This window comes from Dreissena polymorpha, chromosome 2, assembly GCF_020536995.1.
Source record: "Dreissena polymorpha isolate Duluth1 chromosome 2, UMN_Dpol_1.0, whole genome shotgun sequence".
Taxonomy (NCBI): domain Eukaryota; kingdom Metazoa; phylum Mollusca; class Bivalvia; order Myida; family Dreissenidae; genus Dreissena; species Dreissena polymorpha.
This window is the reverse complement of record NC_068356.1, coordinates 14,929,004-14,944,409: the sequence shown is the minus strand read 5'-3', so window position 1 is coordinate 14,944,409 and position 15,406 is coordinate 14,929,004. Positions and strand designations below refer to the sequence as shown.

Sequence of the window (15,406 nt, the reverse complement as noted above, 5' to 3'; positions counted from 1 at the left end):
GTAAAATATCGACATTCGCGTGACTGCCACAGCTAAATTAACTTACATTTTAAAGATTTATACAGGACTCCGATTTTCTCTTAGAAAGGTTGTCAGAAGATCGCCTTTCTCTTGGTCGTCCGCTGATCCGCATGCGAAGCATATTTTTTGATGTGTTTTTTATAAGATTTCTAATCAAAAGAACAGTGTTTTCTTAATACGTAGTAATTTACATTCAATGGCTTATTATTTTTAATTAGCTTTAAGCGTTTCAGTTTTATCTTTTATATTGTATGTGTTTAAATATATGTATAATGTTTACATTTAGCGGCGCAGAGTTAAAAACATCCAACATATCAAGATACAACTTTTTACCTTCCGCTTACACATGTGAAGGATATGAAATCGATGTATCGATGTGTGAGAAGATGAACATAACCTGCTCACAGCCCTATGCCGCATTTGTTAATTGCCGTAAGTTATTAATACATGTATGTGTAGCCCTTTGTGCGTATATTCATTTGTTACTACTGAGTTTTTTTTATTTCTCTGTACTACTTTTGTCTTAAGGTACTCCAATTCGGCTAGTGAACGGCACCAGTGCTCAATCAGGACGTGTCGAGGTGGAGTACCGGGGTATGTGGGGGACGATCTGCGATGACGGCTTCGATGACCTTGAAGCAAAAGTCATATGCAGGATGTTGGGTTTCAGTGATAAGTATAGTAATCCTTTAATAGCTAATTATATGTATTTACTCGTACATAGAATAACAAATATGTATTGATTAATATTTATATAATTAAAATTGCTCGACAAATAATACTAAGTATTCGCGTTAATCATCGTAATTGATTATTTATTTGATAGAGAAGCAAAAGCTTATGGGCGTGCATATTTTGGAGCCGGAACTGGGCCCGTTACAATCGACGAAATTCGTTGCCTTGGTACCGAAAATGACATATCTGATTGTAAATCAGGCGAGTGGCTTTCACCAAACAACTGCGGTCACAACGAAGATGCGTCGGTGGAATGCAGTATGTGTTCACATTAATTAAGCATGCATCCTTTTATTAGTTAATGTTCACATAAAGTGTTGTTTTAACTGTGTTTCAACATAAATACAATTATGCAACGTATTGACGTCAATTAATTTAGGTACGGAGGTTCGTCTAGTAAATGGCCCAACACAGTTTTCTGGTCGGCTGGAAATTCTGACTGGCTCTGTTTGGGAAACGGTGTGCTCTGACCTGGTAGAAAACAAGACAGCTATGGTGGTGTGCAAGATGCTAGGATTTGAAGGAGGGTATATGCTCTAAAATATTACCTTACATTAGTGTACTAATTACACTATAATGTAACTAAATTGTAAGTGTCAATTTGACAAGGCTCGCATGGTTTTGGAACCAATCCCTTACTCATGTCAACATGTGTTAACCAACTAAAAACTTTCAGAAATATTTCCGTTTACGATGATGGGCGATTTGGAAGTGGCGTCATGAAAACGCATGGCTACGACTGCAATGGGAATGAAACAGATATTGTCCACTGCAACCCAAACGAGTTTGTTCCGTCGTGTTCCAATGGGACTAGCGTTGGATTCAACTGTTGTAAGATGCACATTTTTTTTAAGGAGTTTATTTCAAAGGCTTTGAATGTTAGTCGCAAAGATTTGAAATAAATTTCCGTTGGATGCAATTGCTTTTTTGAACGCTATGAATAATTTGGCATTTGTTCCATCATTAATTCATTTGTTTTATTTTTTTCTTGAAACAAGTTTAAATGCCTTTGTTAAATATGTTTTATATTGCAAGTCTGAACAAATAAAACGCAAAACAAATGACTTTATATGGAATCGACGTAATGCTCCTTTTAAACGAATAACACAAATACATACTGCTGAAAATCTGGTGCAAATTACGAATACTAATGTAGTCAGTCCATGGTACAAATGATGTAATGCAATCCATTACTATATGAAACTGATTCATATTGTTCAATATAATTTATATTAGAATTAAGATTACATAGGCCTATCGAAACATTTACTCGGCAAGAAAAAAAGCAAAACAATCCACATAACCAAGTAAATAACTGAAGTCTGAAGCGATATCATTTATCAATATAGATTAATGTATATAACACTTATTCTTTGTAATACTTGTATCTCTTAAGCAGAGTAAATTAGTTGGCTTAACTTTTCTTCGTTACCTTTGTGTGTTTATACGCGGATGATTTCCCAGGAGTTTCCCACTTTTACATAGATATTCAATGTTATTTAAACATTACCCAAATCTCAAGAAAATATGTTTCTAGTTAAGAACTTTAATAAAAGTGAGCGAATATTTTTCAATTTAACAAAACAGATCGAAAACTCAATTTACAATAGAAACAAAGTTTAATGTCGAAACACTAAGGGTCGGTCGGGTAATTGGAATCGAACATTATTGAACTCTAATTTGTTTTAAATTATTACGTCATTTTAGTTAAGTAAATTCGGGTAGGGGGCGAATGATTTCTCAGTGCCGCTGTTAGGCATCTTTAAACATTAACCTCCAGGTGTACTCGACAGTTTTAACACTGTTAAGAATTTTACTCACTTCTAATTTGAATAGTTGTGTAAATAGCAAGGGTAAGAGAGAAGTTATATTCAGTCCTTAACTTGACCTTTCCATGACAGACAGCGTACTTGCAAAGGTAATTTACACATTTTTATTTTGTGTTTTAGACTCTATCACACCGATCCGACTTCTCAAAGGAACAGCCATGTTTAATGGAAGAATTGAAATTTACAAAAGAGAAAACTATGCCAACGGGTATTGACGAATATATTTTATATACTTTGCAACGTATTAAACTGTAATTATATTTATTGTTGAACTTTTAGACATTAAAACAATAACATTTATAATCATGTTTGGTTCAATGAATTTCACTATTTAAATGTTTTGGACGATTGTGTTACATTTCAGCGATTGGAAAGAAATCTGCTATAATCATCTGACAACTAAGGACGCAATTGTGATGTGCAGAATGATTGGGCACCCAACTATGTAAGTCTAACGTTTATTAGTACCCGATGTATTGATGCGAGTTGGCTATCCTGATAGAATATAGCCCTTGGTGTATTTTTTATTAAACACCTGGTATATTGATCAATTTATAGAAAAATAAGATTAAATTATGTTTGGATATTACTTTCATCGAATTAAACCATGGTGCATGATCAACGAGGTTCACAGGGGTTTACACACGGGCTGGACAGAATAAAAACACACCGTTAAGAACTTTATTTTTGCAAATATCTCAAGTTATTCAAATACATTTTCAAAAATCTTAGAACATTAAAGACAGTTTTCTTGCATTTTGTGCCGCTATATTAAGATTTTAGAATAAATCATAAAATACGTCTGCAATCGGTGCCACAATTTCACGCTGCGTGCAGCATTACCGTGAACAGGAATGCGTTTCACATCGAATTTTTGGCCAAGAACACAGGCTTATTAAACGAAACTACGCTAAATTGTATACTTTGAATCGACGACTGTTGAACAAATTATATCAAGTTAAGACCATCCACTATCAATTATGTTATATACTGATAACGAACATGTTTATATGTTCGCTATGTAGTTTGTCTTTAACTGCATGTTCTCCTCCAGGTACCCTACAATGCACCATGCTTACAACCATTACGATTCGAGCGGAAGATTTTCCACAATAAGTGGTTTCGGGTGTTCTGGAAACGAAACAGATATTACCGACTGCACGCCTGGCTCACATTGGACAGCAACTGCATGTAGTTACAACAACCGTGCGGCGATTAATTGCGGTAAATGCTAGTGGATGTTATGTTGTTATTGTTTAAAAAAATACTTTTCTTAAACAATTTTTCCCTGCAAATACAGATATGTTCATATGATTTTTGTAATGCTATTTCCAGGAATTAATTCTTCTGTCAGAGTTGTGGATGGACCTTCGATAAAAGGCGGACGAGTCGAAGTCTTGTACAACGGAACGTGGATTGGTATCTGTAACCGGATACGATATAGTTCTGGATCTTACTACAATATAACATCGACAGACATTAACCTTCTTTGTAGACATATGGGATTCAACCAAAGGTGTAAACTCCCTATAATTTGAAAGGCTTATGTGTACAATATAAAGACCCTTTAAACAATATTTTCATACTTCGAATCGAATATTGACACGAATATGCTTGTGTATTCTCATGCTTTTGAGACGTGAAGCTAATGTTTGATAATGTATGTTGACATAAATTATATGTTTATATATTTAACTCATGTTGGGCTCAAAATTATTTAGAGGAAACAGTTTCAATTGTGATCATGGGGATTTCGTGTCTGAGAAACTGAGAAAATACTTACTGCGCCTCGACACTGCACCATGATTTGATGTTTACACATATATTTCATTCGTGCATAGTCCAGTATTATATTTTAATTCAGAATCATTCTCAATAATTTATAATAGTTACATAAGTCAATATTATCATTTTATCGCAGTGGCTATTTGATCACCTCAACTGCAAACCGAAGTGCAAAGGTCATTCCAAACCTTGCATGCAGTAGTACTGCAGCCGATCTATCCGACTGTAAATCCGGTTTGTGGGGTGTGGTGGATTCTTGCTCACAGGCAGCAATCGTATGCAGTAAGTAGGCTAAGGTTTATAACTTGCCGAATAAGTTTTTTCCTTACAATCTCCTATCCCTCGTATTTTATTTTTTTATTGATACATTCACTCATTTAGTTTCTCGCATATTTCATAACGTAACCTGATACATGGTTTTTATTTATTAATAATCAGACAATTTTCGGTTTGAAATTTTAATACAAAACTTATAAAGTGTTACGTCTAAATTTCAAATGTTTATTCACGCACACAATTCTAACATATGAAACATACATTCCTAATAAATCTGTTTTGTCAGTTTCCATTATTTTTATGGTATGTTAGACAGTAGCGTCCGCCTAGTGAACGGCAGCAGTGTGAGATCCGGTCGTGTGGAGGTGCTGCACCAGGGGCGCTGGGGAACCGTCTGTGCTGGCGAATTTACAAACAGAGAGGCTGATGTTGTCTGCAGAAAAGCTGGAATTAGACTTTGGTTTGTTTTCGCAACAACATCTATATATTGCATAAGTGTTGTGACATCACACGCAAAATGTATGTCTTTGACAAAAAAAGAGTGCTTAAAAATCCTAGATAACCATCATGGAAAGTCCTCAGCTGTGTTACATATTATACAATTTCTTCCCATAAATACTTGTACAAAGGTAAATCAACCAGGCAGCATTATTATCACAATACGTTTTGTTTCATGTACCAGTTTATGACCTTCTATACAGAAAATGACGCCAAAACATAACGTTCTACCGTAAACATGAGTGTCGTGTATAGCAAACTTGAGTTTTCAGGAATGCATCAGTGCTCGACAATTCCCCTTTTGGTTGTGGTCAGCACGGATACATTTTAAACAACGTTTCTTGCAACTCGAGCGAGCACGATATAGGGCAGTGTCAAAGTGCGCCATGGAATGAAACATCGTGTGAAGATGGAAACGTAGCAACCGTTAACTGTCGAATCCTAGGTTCGTAAAAGTTTACATTGCACACTTGTTAGCTCGAACCTGTAGAGTTGATTATTTTGAATTCACACGAAGGAGCACTTGAACGCAAATGTCTGCGTGATTTCCAATTATATATAATTGCTATATGTCATGTAACTGCATAATCACGTGTGTTTGATTAACGTTATTAATTATGTCGATATAAGTAGATCAATAAACATAAAGATTAACGTTAGGTGGTTTCATAAGATTTATATTTTTGAATAAATATCGAGCCTTTTTCGTCGCCCCGTTGTCTGCGTCGACATAGTCGTGTATTTTATTGAACGGCCCAGCATACATTCATTATATTGATACCTAGTGTTACATATCGTGGTTAGTATAAACCGTAATTTCTCTAAGGTTCGGACACTCCAAGTTTTCGGACACCCTCTTTTTGAGCAAAAATACTTATTTTTCGTGACTCTTAATTTTCGGACATAAGGGTTTTCGTCCATGATTAATATCTCTTAATTTTCGAGCAATATACTTTGCCGCGCTATTCTAAAGGCATCGGTCCTGTTTTCGCTTATCTTGTGACACTTCGATCATGGATTTTTACAACCGAATTAAGGTAATAAAACCTGGCAAATGCCTGAGGTGAATGGACCATGACATTCGCGTAATTGGGTAAATAACCATTATACCTGTAGACAATAATGGAACAACATTTGAAACAGTGTCGTCCTATAAAGGAAGCAGAATGGTTTCTGTTTTTACGTTTTGTTCTATAGCATTTCAGGCAAGAGTTAGCAAAGCTGTGAAGTTGTATTAATTTTTTAAGCAGAAAAAGAAGAGTTAATCACAAAAAAGTATTGAACATTGATTTATTGCATTTATTTCAATATAATTATAATTTACGGACACCTTAATTTGTGTCTCTAAATTTTCGGACACCTGTAATTGTTGAATATTTTTGGTATCTTTATTATTTTTAAGTGTCCGAAAACTTAGAGTAATTACGGAAGGTCAATGCCATAATAAAACGATGACAACAACGTAATTATTACAATGACTTTTGTTTCTATTCGAAAATTTGTTTATGGCATGGTCATTCCGAATTTCCACATTTCATTTTAATAATACAAATATAAACATGTTCGTTATGTTCACACTGTGCTATTTTTCATCAGTTGAACAAAATTGTTTCATTAATTTGCATCAGTTGCATGTTAGCGCGACATCCGTATCAGCATCCCCGAAAAATGGTAAGCACTCCATTAAGTCCATACATGATACATGACCACACAATTTGTTAATTCATGAAAATATAGATACAGTTAAACGTTTATGATTAATAAAATAACGGACGGACTTGCAGACGGACAGCGACAGGTGATCACTCAACTTCGGATCTTTGTAGAGCGTGTGGCATATACGATATTCTTCTGATATTTTTTACGCATATAAGTTGTTTGTGTGTGTGTTTCCTTTCTGTATTATATCGTTGTTAACCTTTACAATCTTTCAATGTGATTTCACATGATCTTTGTCATATTTGCGCCCTTGTGGTCCAGTGCAAATGCCTATAATTGTTATATAAATGATCGCATGCTTGGATGATACTTACCTTGATGCAATTGATGAATAGAACATTACCGAATGCTTGTTGTATGAAGTGTTATTATTTTTATGTCTATGGAACTTTTTTTGTCTACGCAGCTTTGATTGTGTATTTTCTTTTTTTCAGAGTATTTCTGTTACATTCATAAATATAAGGTTGCAAGCTATCGACACGTTTTAAGTGAATGTTGTTACTTACAGAAACACCAATTCGTCTTTTGGAAGGTAAAACTCGGTTCGACGGGCGGGTTGAGTTGAAATTTGAAAATAATTGGAGGCCAATTTGTACAGATGGTTATAATGGAAAGACCAGCACAGACGTACTATGTCGTTTACAAGGATATAATTTTTCAAGGTATTGCATATAAAGTTAGTTATATATAAAGAAGCAAATATGATTAAATGCATTACTAATGTATTGGTATTATATCGTTTCTTTGTTTTACTTTGTAGAGATGCAACCTATTCAAGCACCTATTCCACCTATTCCAACTTCTTGCTGGAAAACCTGCGTTGCGTTGGAAATGAATCTGATATCTCGCTGTGTCCTTCATCGGATTGGGGATACACTGATTGCTACTACTGGGGACTTGCAATCAATTGTTGTATGTTTCATTTATCTCTGTAGTCTGCTTTATATGATTTTTGTGTCAATTTTGCTAATGTCTTTTAGGATTTTCATAATGCGAACAATCAAAGTATTTTGTACATAATTTCGTTTACACTTTCATATTCTCTAATTAAACATAAAAAACATCTTACTTTACATTCTTAAGAGAAGATGTTCATTTCTTATTTTCAGTGTCTCCCATCAGTCTTTCTGGCGGTTTCACTCAACATGCGGGATATGTACGATTGACGAAGAACGGACGCAGCGGTTATATGTGTGCTGATAATTTAACTACAGAGACACAGGCTGTCATGTGCAAAATGCTATTCAATATTACAAGGTGGATGCGCATTGAAATCAATTTATCGTTGTGTTTATACACTTGTATGTAGAATTGTATGATGTATACATGTGAATGCTTGTCTTTGCGTTGAAAATGGCTATACACACAATGCCTTACTGAAGTAAATTATTTACATTATAGGGATTATGAATATGTGGATCAACCGTATTTCAAGTCTGGATTCATCACAACTTCAGTTGTGGACACTATCAAGTGCACGGGTACTGAGGAAGACTATCAAATGTGTCCATCCTCGGACTGGGTTTCTAATTCGCAGTGCAAGAATCAAGCATTTTTGAGATGCAGTAAGAAGCCCTTTTAGTTTAGTTTTGTCAAAAGTATGGGACTCAATGTTTTATATACGTTGTGATTTGTGTATTGCTTTGCATTGAGCGATTTATTGATACAACTTGTATCTCCATCTATGTTAGATACACCTGTTCGTCTCCGAGATAGAACACATATGTATGCAGGAATTGTGGAGGTCTACATTAACAACACATGGTCAAACGTATGTTTCGACCCTTCACGCAACGCTGTTAATGCAAAGATGTTCTGCAGAATGTTGGGTTACAATTACAGGTATATTTATTTCTAGTAATATGTATTACCGTGCATTGTTTAATGATAAAAATGTGATTTAATTAGTAAAGTACATATATGTTTATATTTATTTGTTTCTAAGACAAGCTCAAGCGAGCCATGTTACCACACAAAACATTTCAAATCTGCTACTGACCTGCAGCGGAAGTGCAGGCGATATTTCCGAATGTGAAGGAACGAACGAGACAAATTGCGCATCAATTCTGTCAATTTCGTGTCGTAAGTATTATGTTTACTTATGGGTGCGTTCTCGTTTAATTATTGTCTTCATGCTTGACCAAACTCAGTAAACATCGCAAACTTTTATTGTGAAAAATGTTTTATTGTTAACAGCGTCTGCGTTACAGCTGCAAAATGGTAGAACAAGGTACATGGGACAATTGACAGTTCATATCGGTGAATATGAAAGTACAGTTAACAGTTTCGAAGACGAACAAACTGTAGGGACTGTTTGTAGACTTCTAGGCTTCAATTACACGAGGTAAAATTGTTTGATTGTTGATTACAGTAACTACATTATTATGGTTGTTGTTATTTAGTTCATACTACTCGATTATTCGCTATTTCTAATAAAAAATTTCAGAATACAGAGAATGTGCTTAACTTCATTAGCATGTGTATTAAATAGACGTAGAAAACGTAGCCAAATATATAAGCATGATAATGCATATTTAAGTCAACATGGCTGCTTGGCAAATGACCGTCAGTAACCAATATCTTTTTTATCTTAAGCAACTACCAACCATCGTCATTTGACTATCTTCATCAGTATACAGAATACTTGGTCGCAAGGTTAAGAAATTTAAAATGTTTGGGTAATGAAACTGACATTGTTGAATGCATAGAAAGCACGGTATATGAATCACCAGTCTACTCAACACACGGAATAAATTGTCGTGAGTATTCGCAGCTCGACTCGATGTCATACTGCTTGGATTTCTAATAAATCCATAATATTAATTCTGTAAGGCATCATAATAATTACTATGCTTAATGTTTTCTTCACAATAAAAAGTTATTCACAAAAACCGTTTGTATCTAAATATTATGTTATAACACATCCAATATAAGTTCATTTAAATACAAATAAATGAATTGATTTGTTACTACGACGGTAAAAACTTGTTATGTCGATGTTTGTTAAAAAATAAACACTTAACATATAAAAGGTATACAATCTTTCATCCATAAGCAATAAATGCTTTCATGTAAGTTTTCTTTAAATATTTAAACAGATAAATACTGTTTATTGGAAACAGATTTATTTTGTTTCTAAGTCTTGGAATTTTAGGTTTATCCTCTTTGTCTCTCAGACATTTGATTTTGAAATTTAAAATGTGACATTTGTATTTAGTTGAACAGTATCCGCCAATTACCATTTAAGTGTCAATATTGTTCATTGTAAACAGAGACTGCAATTCAACTAGCTAATGGCAAAAGTTTTCTATCTGGGAAACTTGAAATAAATGTTAACAAAACATGGCTGCCAGTATGCTCGGAAGGATTCAGTTCCAATGATGCGTACGTCATCTGTCGAATGCTTGGACACAAACATGTCAGGTAATCATGCGATTTGAACTTTTTTAAGATTGTTGTTATATTTAAATGAAACGTTTCAGAAGAAGCAATTCGTTTAAGTATATATACTCTTATTAGTACGTAAATAATTTTCTACTCAACCATTTTCAAACAACCAGAAACGCAACATTTTCATTGGAACCAACCAACGGAAACATCATCGATGGCGGTTTTTTATGCAATGGCGTTGAAGATGACATTTCGCAATGTACTGGATACAATGAGAAAACCTTGGACGCATGTGGTAGCCGAATGGCGATACATATTAATTGCCGTAAGAATAAATATATTTTAACAGAAAGTACATGCGTATCTTTTAATAAATCAATTAAAAAGATTATGATGAAAATAACTAATGCAAAAAGAGCTTTATTACAACATTTCACATTAAAGGATGTATGATTTTTAAGATTTTTTTTTCAAAATATCCCTAATTTTATATTGTTATGTGCCCCAGTCTATACTGGGAGACATATTGTTTTTGGCCTGTCTGTTTGTTAGTGTGTTGGTTTGTTTGCGTCAAACTTTAACATTGGCCATAACTTTTGCAATATTGAAGATAGCAACTTGATATTTGGCATGCATGTGTATCTCATGAAGCTGCACATTTTGAGTGGTAAAAGGTTAGATCAAGGTCATCCGTCAAGCTCAAATGCCAAATATATGGGGGGGGGGGGAATAGTGTTTTGTTTATGCTATTGTTGGGTGTCTCCGTGAATCATCTTTTGATAACTAAGTGTTGATTTTTTTCAAGATAATATATTTTAATGCGTTGCCATTTTGAAAAAGTATGAAACGTGTATGGTTTAAAAGATAAACATACTGAATCATGCATTTTCTGTTTCACTGAATAATCGAGAGAATATTTCATTTGATGTTATCGTACAAGTTAAAAACAAAATGGAAATGCAAAATAGCTCGTTATATATATTGCGCATTGAAAAACCTATAAATTTGAACATGTTTTCGTCTTATACACATTTTTCGCGCACCCAATTGGTAAACATATTTTTAATTCTGAATATGATATATAAATGTTTACAATTTTAATCCGGTATAGACAAGTAACCCCTAGTATTATTTTTTTAAAGAGCTTAGATATAGGAAAATACTCAAAATTCATTTATCATATTAAAGTCTTTTTGTAACAATTATTGATAAAACATAAACACAATACAATTAAATACATCATATTTAATTGCGATATACTCAATGGTATGTTTACATAGACATTTTCAATATTAAAATGAAAAATGTATTTTTCTGTCTTCACAATAATTCATAACCACACCCACAAGTTAACAATTGCTTATTTTGTCTCAATTTTAGTGTATATCTTTTCTTTATTCGGAGCAACTTAATTACTTTATCAGCAATCAACATTACGTTATGGATTTATTTTTAAAGAATAAAATAAAGTGAATGCCGTACGTGATAATAAGTTTGTTTAAACTTAAAACAAAGTAGAATAGTGCCGTCAAGTGGAAACGATCGTATATCCTCTATGCATTACACTGATACAATATTTTGTCATTAAATTCGATTTACAGCTGACAATTATACTTTTCTTACGCCTAACGCCGTACATTATTTGCTTTAAGAAACGATGGTTCGACTTGCGGATGGTCCTTCGTCAACTAAAGGTCGAGTTGAAATTTTCTACAATGGTGTCTGGGGGCCCGTTTGTCGAGATACACCAAGCAGCAATGAGGCGAACATTATATGCCGATCTGCAGGATTAAAATATGCGTTAGTGTGTGGTCTGACTGAGATGGGAAAATAAACATACAATAATTATAAAGTATAGTTAAAAACATGATATTTCAATATGTCTGAGGCATTTGCAAAATAACTAACTGTTCAACAATAAAAAAAAACAATTTTATTTTGAACCTGTGGTTATAATTCACGCTATCATATTGTATAATTCAAAATATAATTTTGTATTAGTGAGACTGAATTCCTCTCAATGCGCACTATACTCACTAAGAGAATGCAGCAATAACGCTGCTTACGGCTGCATTACGCTTAATTGGTCGTCATTTAATCAGGTATTACGCAACAGCACCCCGGGTACTCTTAAATATTCTACAATATACCGCGGGAGCGTTAAAACGATTTAAGGCACCCGGTAATATTCCAGGAGACATTTTCTACATATTTTCCGTACCCCGGTTATTTAATATCAACCTTGAGTGTACCAGGTACTTTTGAGTAGTTCCTGAGTCGAAATTTTCCAATTACCAATTACCAATCTTGAATTACTGCTGATGTGTTTGATTGATTTAGATATGGCCAGGTTCAACCCACGTTCACATATAACAACAAGACATTTAACAACTATACGATATCGCGGCTTTTGTGCACAGGATATGAAGAAACCATAACTGAGTGCAGTTCAAATAACTGGATGACTGATTCGTGCAGTTATTCGGCTCCCCTTGAAATTGAGTGCCGTAAGTAAATATGAACATCTGTCTGTTTATCTATAGGACTGTACGCCTGTATTGTGTCTGTCTGTCTGTCCGTCTGTCTGTCTGTCTGTCTGTCTGTCTGTCTGTCTGTCTGTCTGTCTGTCTGTCTGTCTGTCTGTCTGTCTGTCTGTCTGTCTTCTGTCTGTCTGTCTGTCTGTCTGTCTGTCTGTCTGTCTGTCTGTCTGTCTGTCTGTCTGTCTTTTTTTTCCTTCTGTCTGCATGTATGCATTTATATTTTGTATTTGTAAGTTCGTTCGTAAGTGTTTTTGAACATTATATTGTTCATTCGTTTGTTTGTGGGTGTGTATGCATGCATGTGTGCGAGTATGTGTGTATCTATGTGTTCCCTTGGGTGTCTGCATATCCGTGCTGTCGCTGTCGTGCTACAATGTGCCTATGTGCGCGGTTGCCTGTGTGTATGTTTGCCTTCCTATTCAGGGACCCACACATCACTTCAACCAGGTATTCATCAATACTTTGGTTGGGCTCTACTTACTTTTCATGATCCTTACACAACTAAACATGGGACCATTTGTGGAACTGGATTTTCTGCGAAAGAAGCTGACGTCATATGTAACATAGTTGGTGCCCCGACATACGGGTGAGATAATGTCAATGTTAAATATAGATGTTTAAACAATCTGATATAAATTTACAACACAATGTGCTCGTAAATGATTAATTTAGTACGGTTAAACAAAAAACTTTAAATTTTAAGTAAAGACAGCGACATTTACGTTTTAGAAATGCAACTATTTACCCAAACAACAAATTTGGAAGTCACTCCTTCAACTTTGTTATTGAACAACTGAACTGTTCTGGCGAAGAAAACGATCTTCAAGAATGTCAGTCCAAGCCTTGGTCGGAGACGTCGCATTCGTGCAACTCCAGTAACACGGCGGTGGCGATTAACTGCAGTAAGTGTACGGTAAACTGATAAACACTTTCAATATCCGAGAAATATCCGTTCTTTTAACAAATAGAATAACAGGTGATGCCTAATATAACGTAACAATTATTTGATAGCCGTGTACGGTAATACAACTTTACTAGTACGGGCATTATTGTTTACGTTTTTATATGCTATTAAAAGAAAATAAGTATTTAAAAACGAATATTTTCCGTGTCTTGATATAATTCAAAACTTTTTACATCTTTGTATACCTTAACGATTAATAACTAAATCATTAAATACTTAAATATCATAATTTTAAGTTAAGAGTAGTTTGTTAATTGTGGATATATAGTATCCTGTCCACTTTACATACACAACTGATATAATTTTATATGATATTATATATGATAACTTTAACTCCAGAAAAATGGGCGGGAAGCAAATAAGTCCTACCCTCTTTAAACCAGACTAATGTTTTCAAATTGCCGCTATGTACAGTGCGGCTAATATATCCAACACGTATCACGTAATGATTAAAACTGGAGTTCCCGCCTTGTCTAGGTCAATGCTTTAATAGGTGGCAATATACAGTTTTTTAGTCTCGGCCAATCTCGTTCACAAGCAGCAGTGAACCACTGTCTGAAAACTGGTCACCACGCAAATCTGAAAATAAACCAAGCACATTTCCAGAATGGTTGAGGGTGTGCCTTCTAAAAAATCAGGAACATTTAAACCAAATGAGTTGGGGCAAAATGTTTTAGTATTGATTATTTCAATGAAAACATCAGAATTATGCGTGTTTCCGAGCCTTTTTAAGCCAGTTTCAACAACAAACTGCCACTTTCCTGCAGACGCAAGGTGCCTGAAAACCATATATTTACATAGCTCATTTTAACTTACCAAGTACTAACCAGCAATGGAGAAAATTGGAGGTCAAAGGGTTAGATTTTTTGTAATAGTTCAATGTCAAAACGCTCTTTCAAATTTCCAACAGAAATACTGACCGGAGCCAGCATTACACCTATTTTCGAATTGCATTTATTCTACTTCCTGTATGCAGCTATAGTTACAATAACAATGTTTTGGTAACTCACAAACATATAAGAAAAATAACCACAACTAAAACCTGACATTCATTATTATTTAGACACTCAAAATGGTGCTTACTTAAGCAATGTTCTCTTTATTTAGAAATTTGACCGGGGCCAATTCGCATTGGTGGCAAAAAGTGTGGTGTTCAGCCTTAGTCATTTGGGTTTTGAACCGGTTTAAATGCATGGCGATGCGCAGTTAATCACAACACGCATGAGAGTAAACGCAAGATTGTACCATACCGTTGCACTTCGAAAACAAATTAAAAGACGAGACACAATTTAATAACAGTTAAATACTGCATATTATATTTGAAAGCACAGGTGAACCTGTTTGACGCAAGATGAAATAAATAATTAATTAGTTCCGTTTTAGTGACGAGATTTCAGAACCATATACCATATAGAACAATCTCCAGATCATCGAAGTATATATGTGGTGAACCCGTACAAATCGGTGTAAAACACCGATTGCAAGGATATACGCGTACAATATTATACTTTTATTAGATAAGCCAAATACATAAGGGAATATTCAACAAAACAAGGTGGAGAGGAAAAAGTTTTAAGAAGGCAGGTGTTTTCGAAATAAATTATAATTATAGTCTTTATGAATGGTTATTTACACATGAAGTTGACAAG

At 34.5% G+C, this 15,406-nt stretch overlaps 1 protein-coding gene across 1 annotated transcript in view; it reads left to right on the top strand.

Moving 5' to 3' along the window:
• LOC127866708 (uncharacterized) overlaps positions 1-15,406 on the top strand; it is a 37,928-nt gene that overhangs the window by 3,493 nt on the left and 19,029 nt on the right. Inside the window, exons 4-14 of the mRNA XM_052407449.1 lie at positions 550-697; positions 848-1,014; positions 1,136-1,283; positions 1,433-1,587; positions 4,959-5,106; positions 5,417-5,589; positions 7,973-8,093; positions 8,265-8,428; positions 10,136-10,286; positions 10,424-10,578; positions 11,906-12,083. Of these exons, the coding sequence (XP_052263409.1) occupies positions 550-697; positions 848-1,014; positions 1,136-1,283; positions 1,433-1,587; positions 4,959-5,106; positions 5,417-5,589; positions 7,973-8,093; positions 8,265-8,428; positions 10,136-10,286; positions 10,424-10,578; positions 11,906-12,083 (1,708 nt within the window). The remainder of the gene's footprint in view (positions 1-549; positions 698-847; positions 1,015-1,135; positions 1,284-1,432; positions 1,588-4,958; positions 5,107-5,416; positions 5,590-7,972; positions 8,094-8,264; positions 8,429-10,135; positions 10,287-10,423; positions 10,579-11,905; positions 12,084-15,406) is intronic.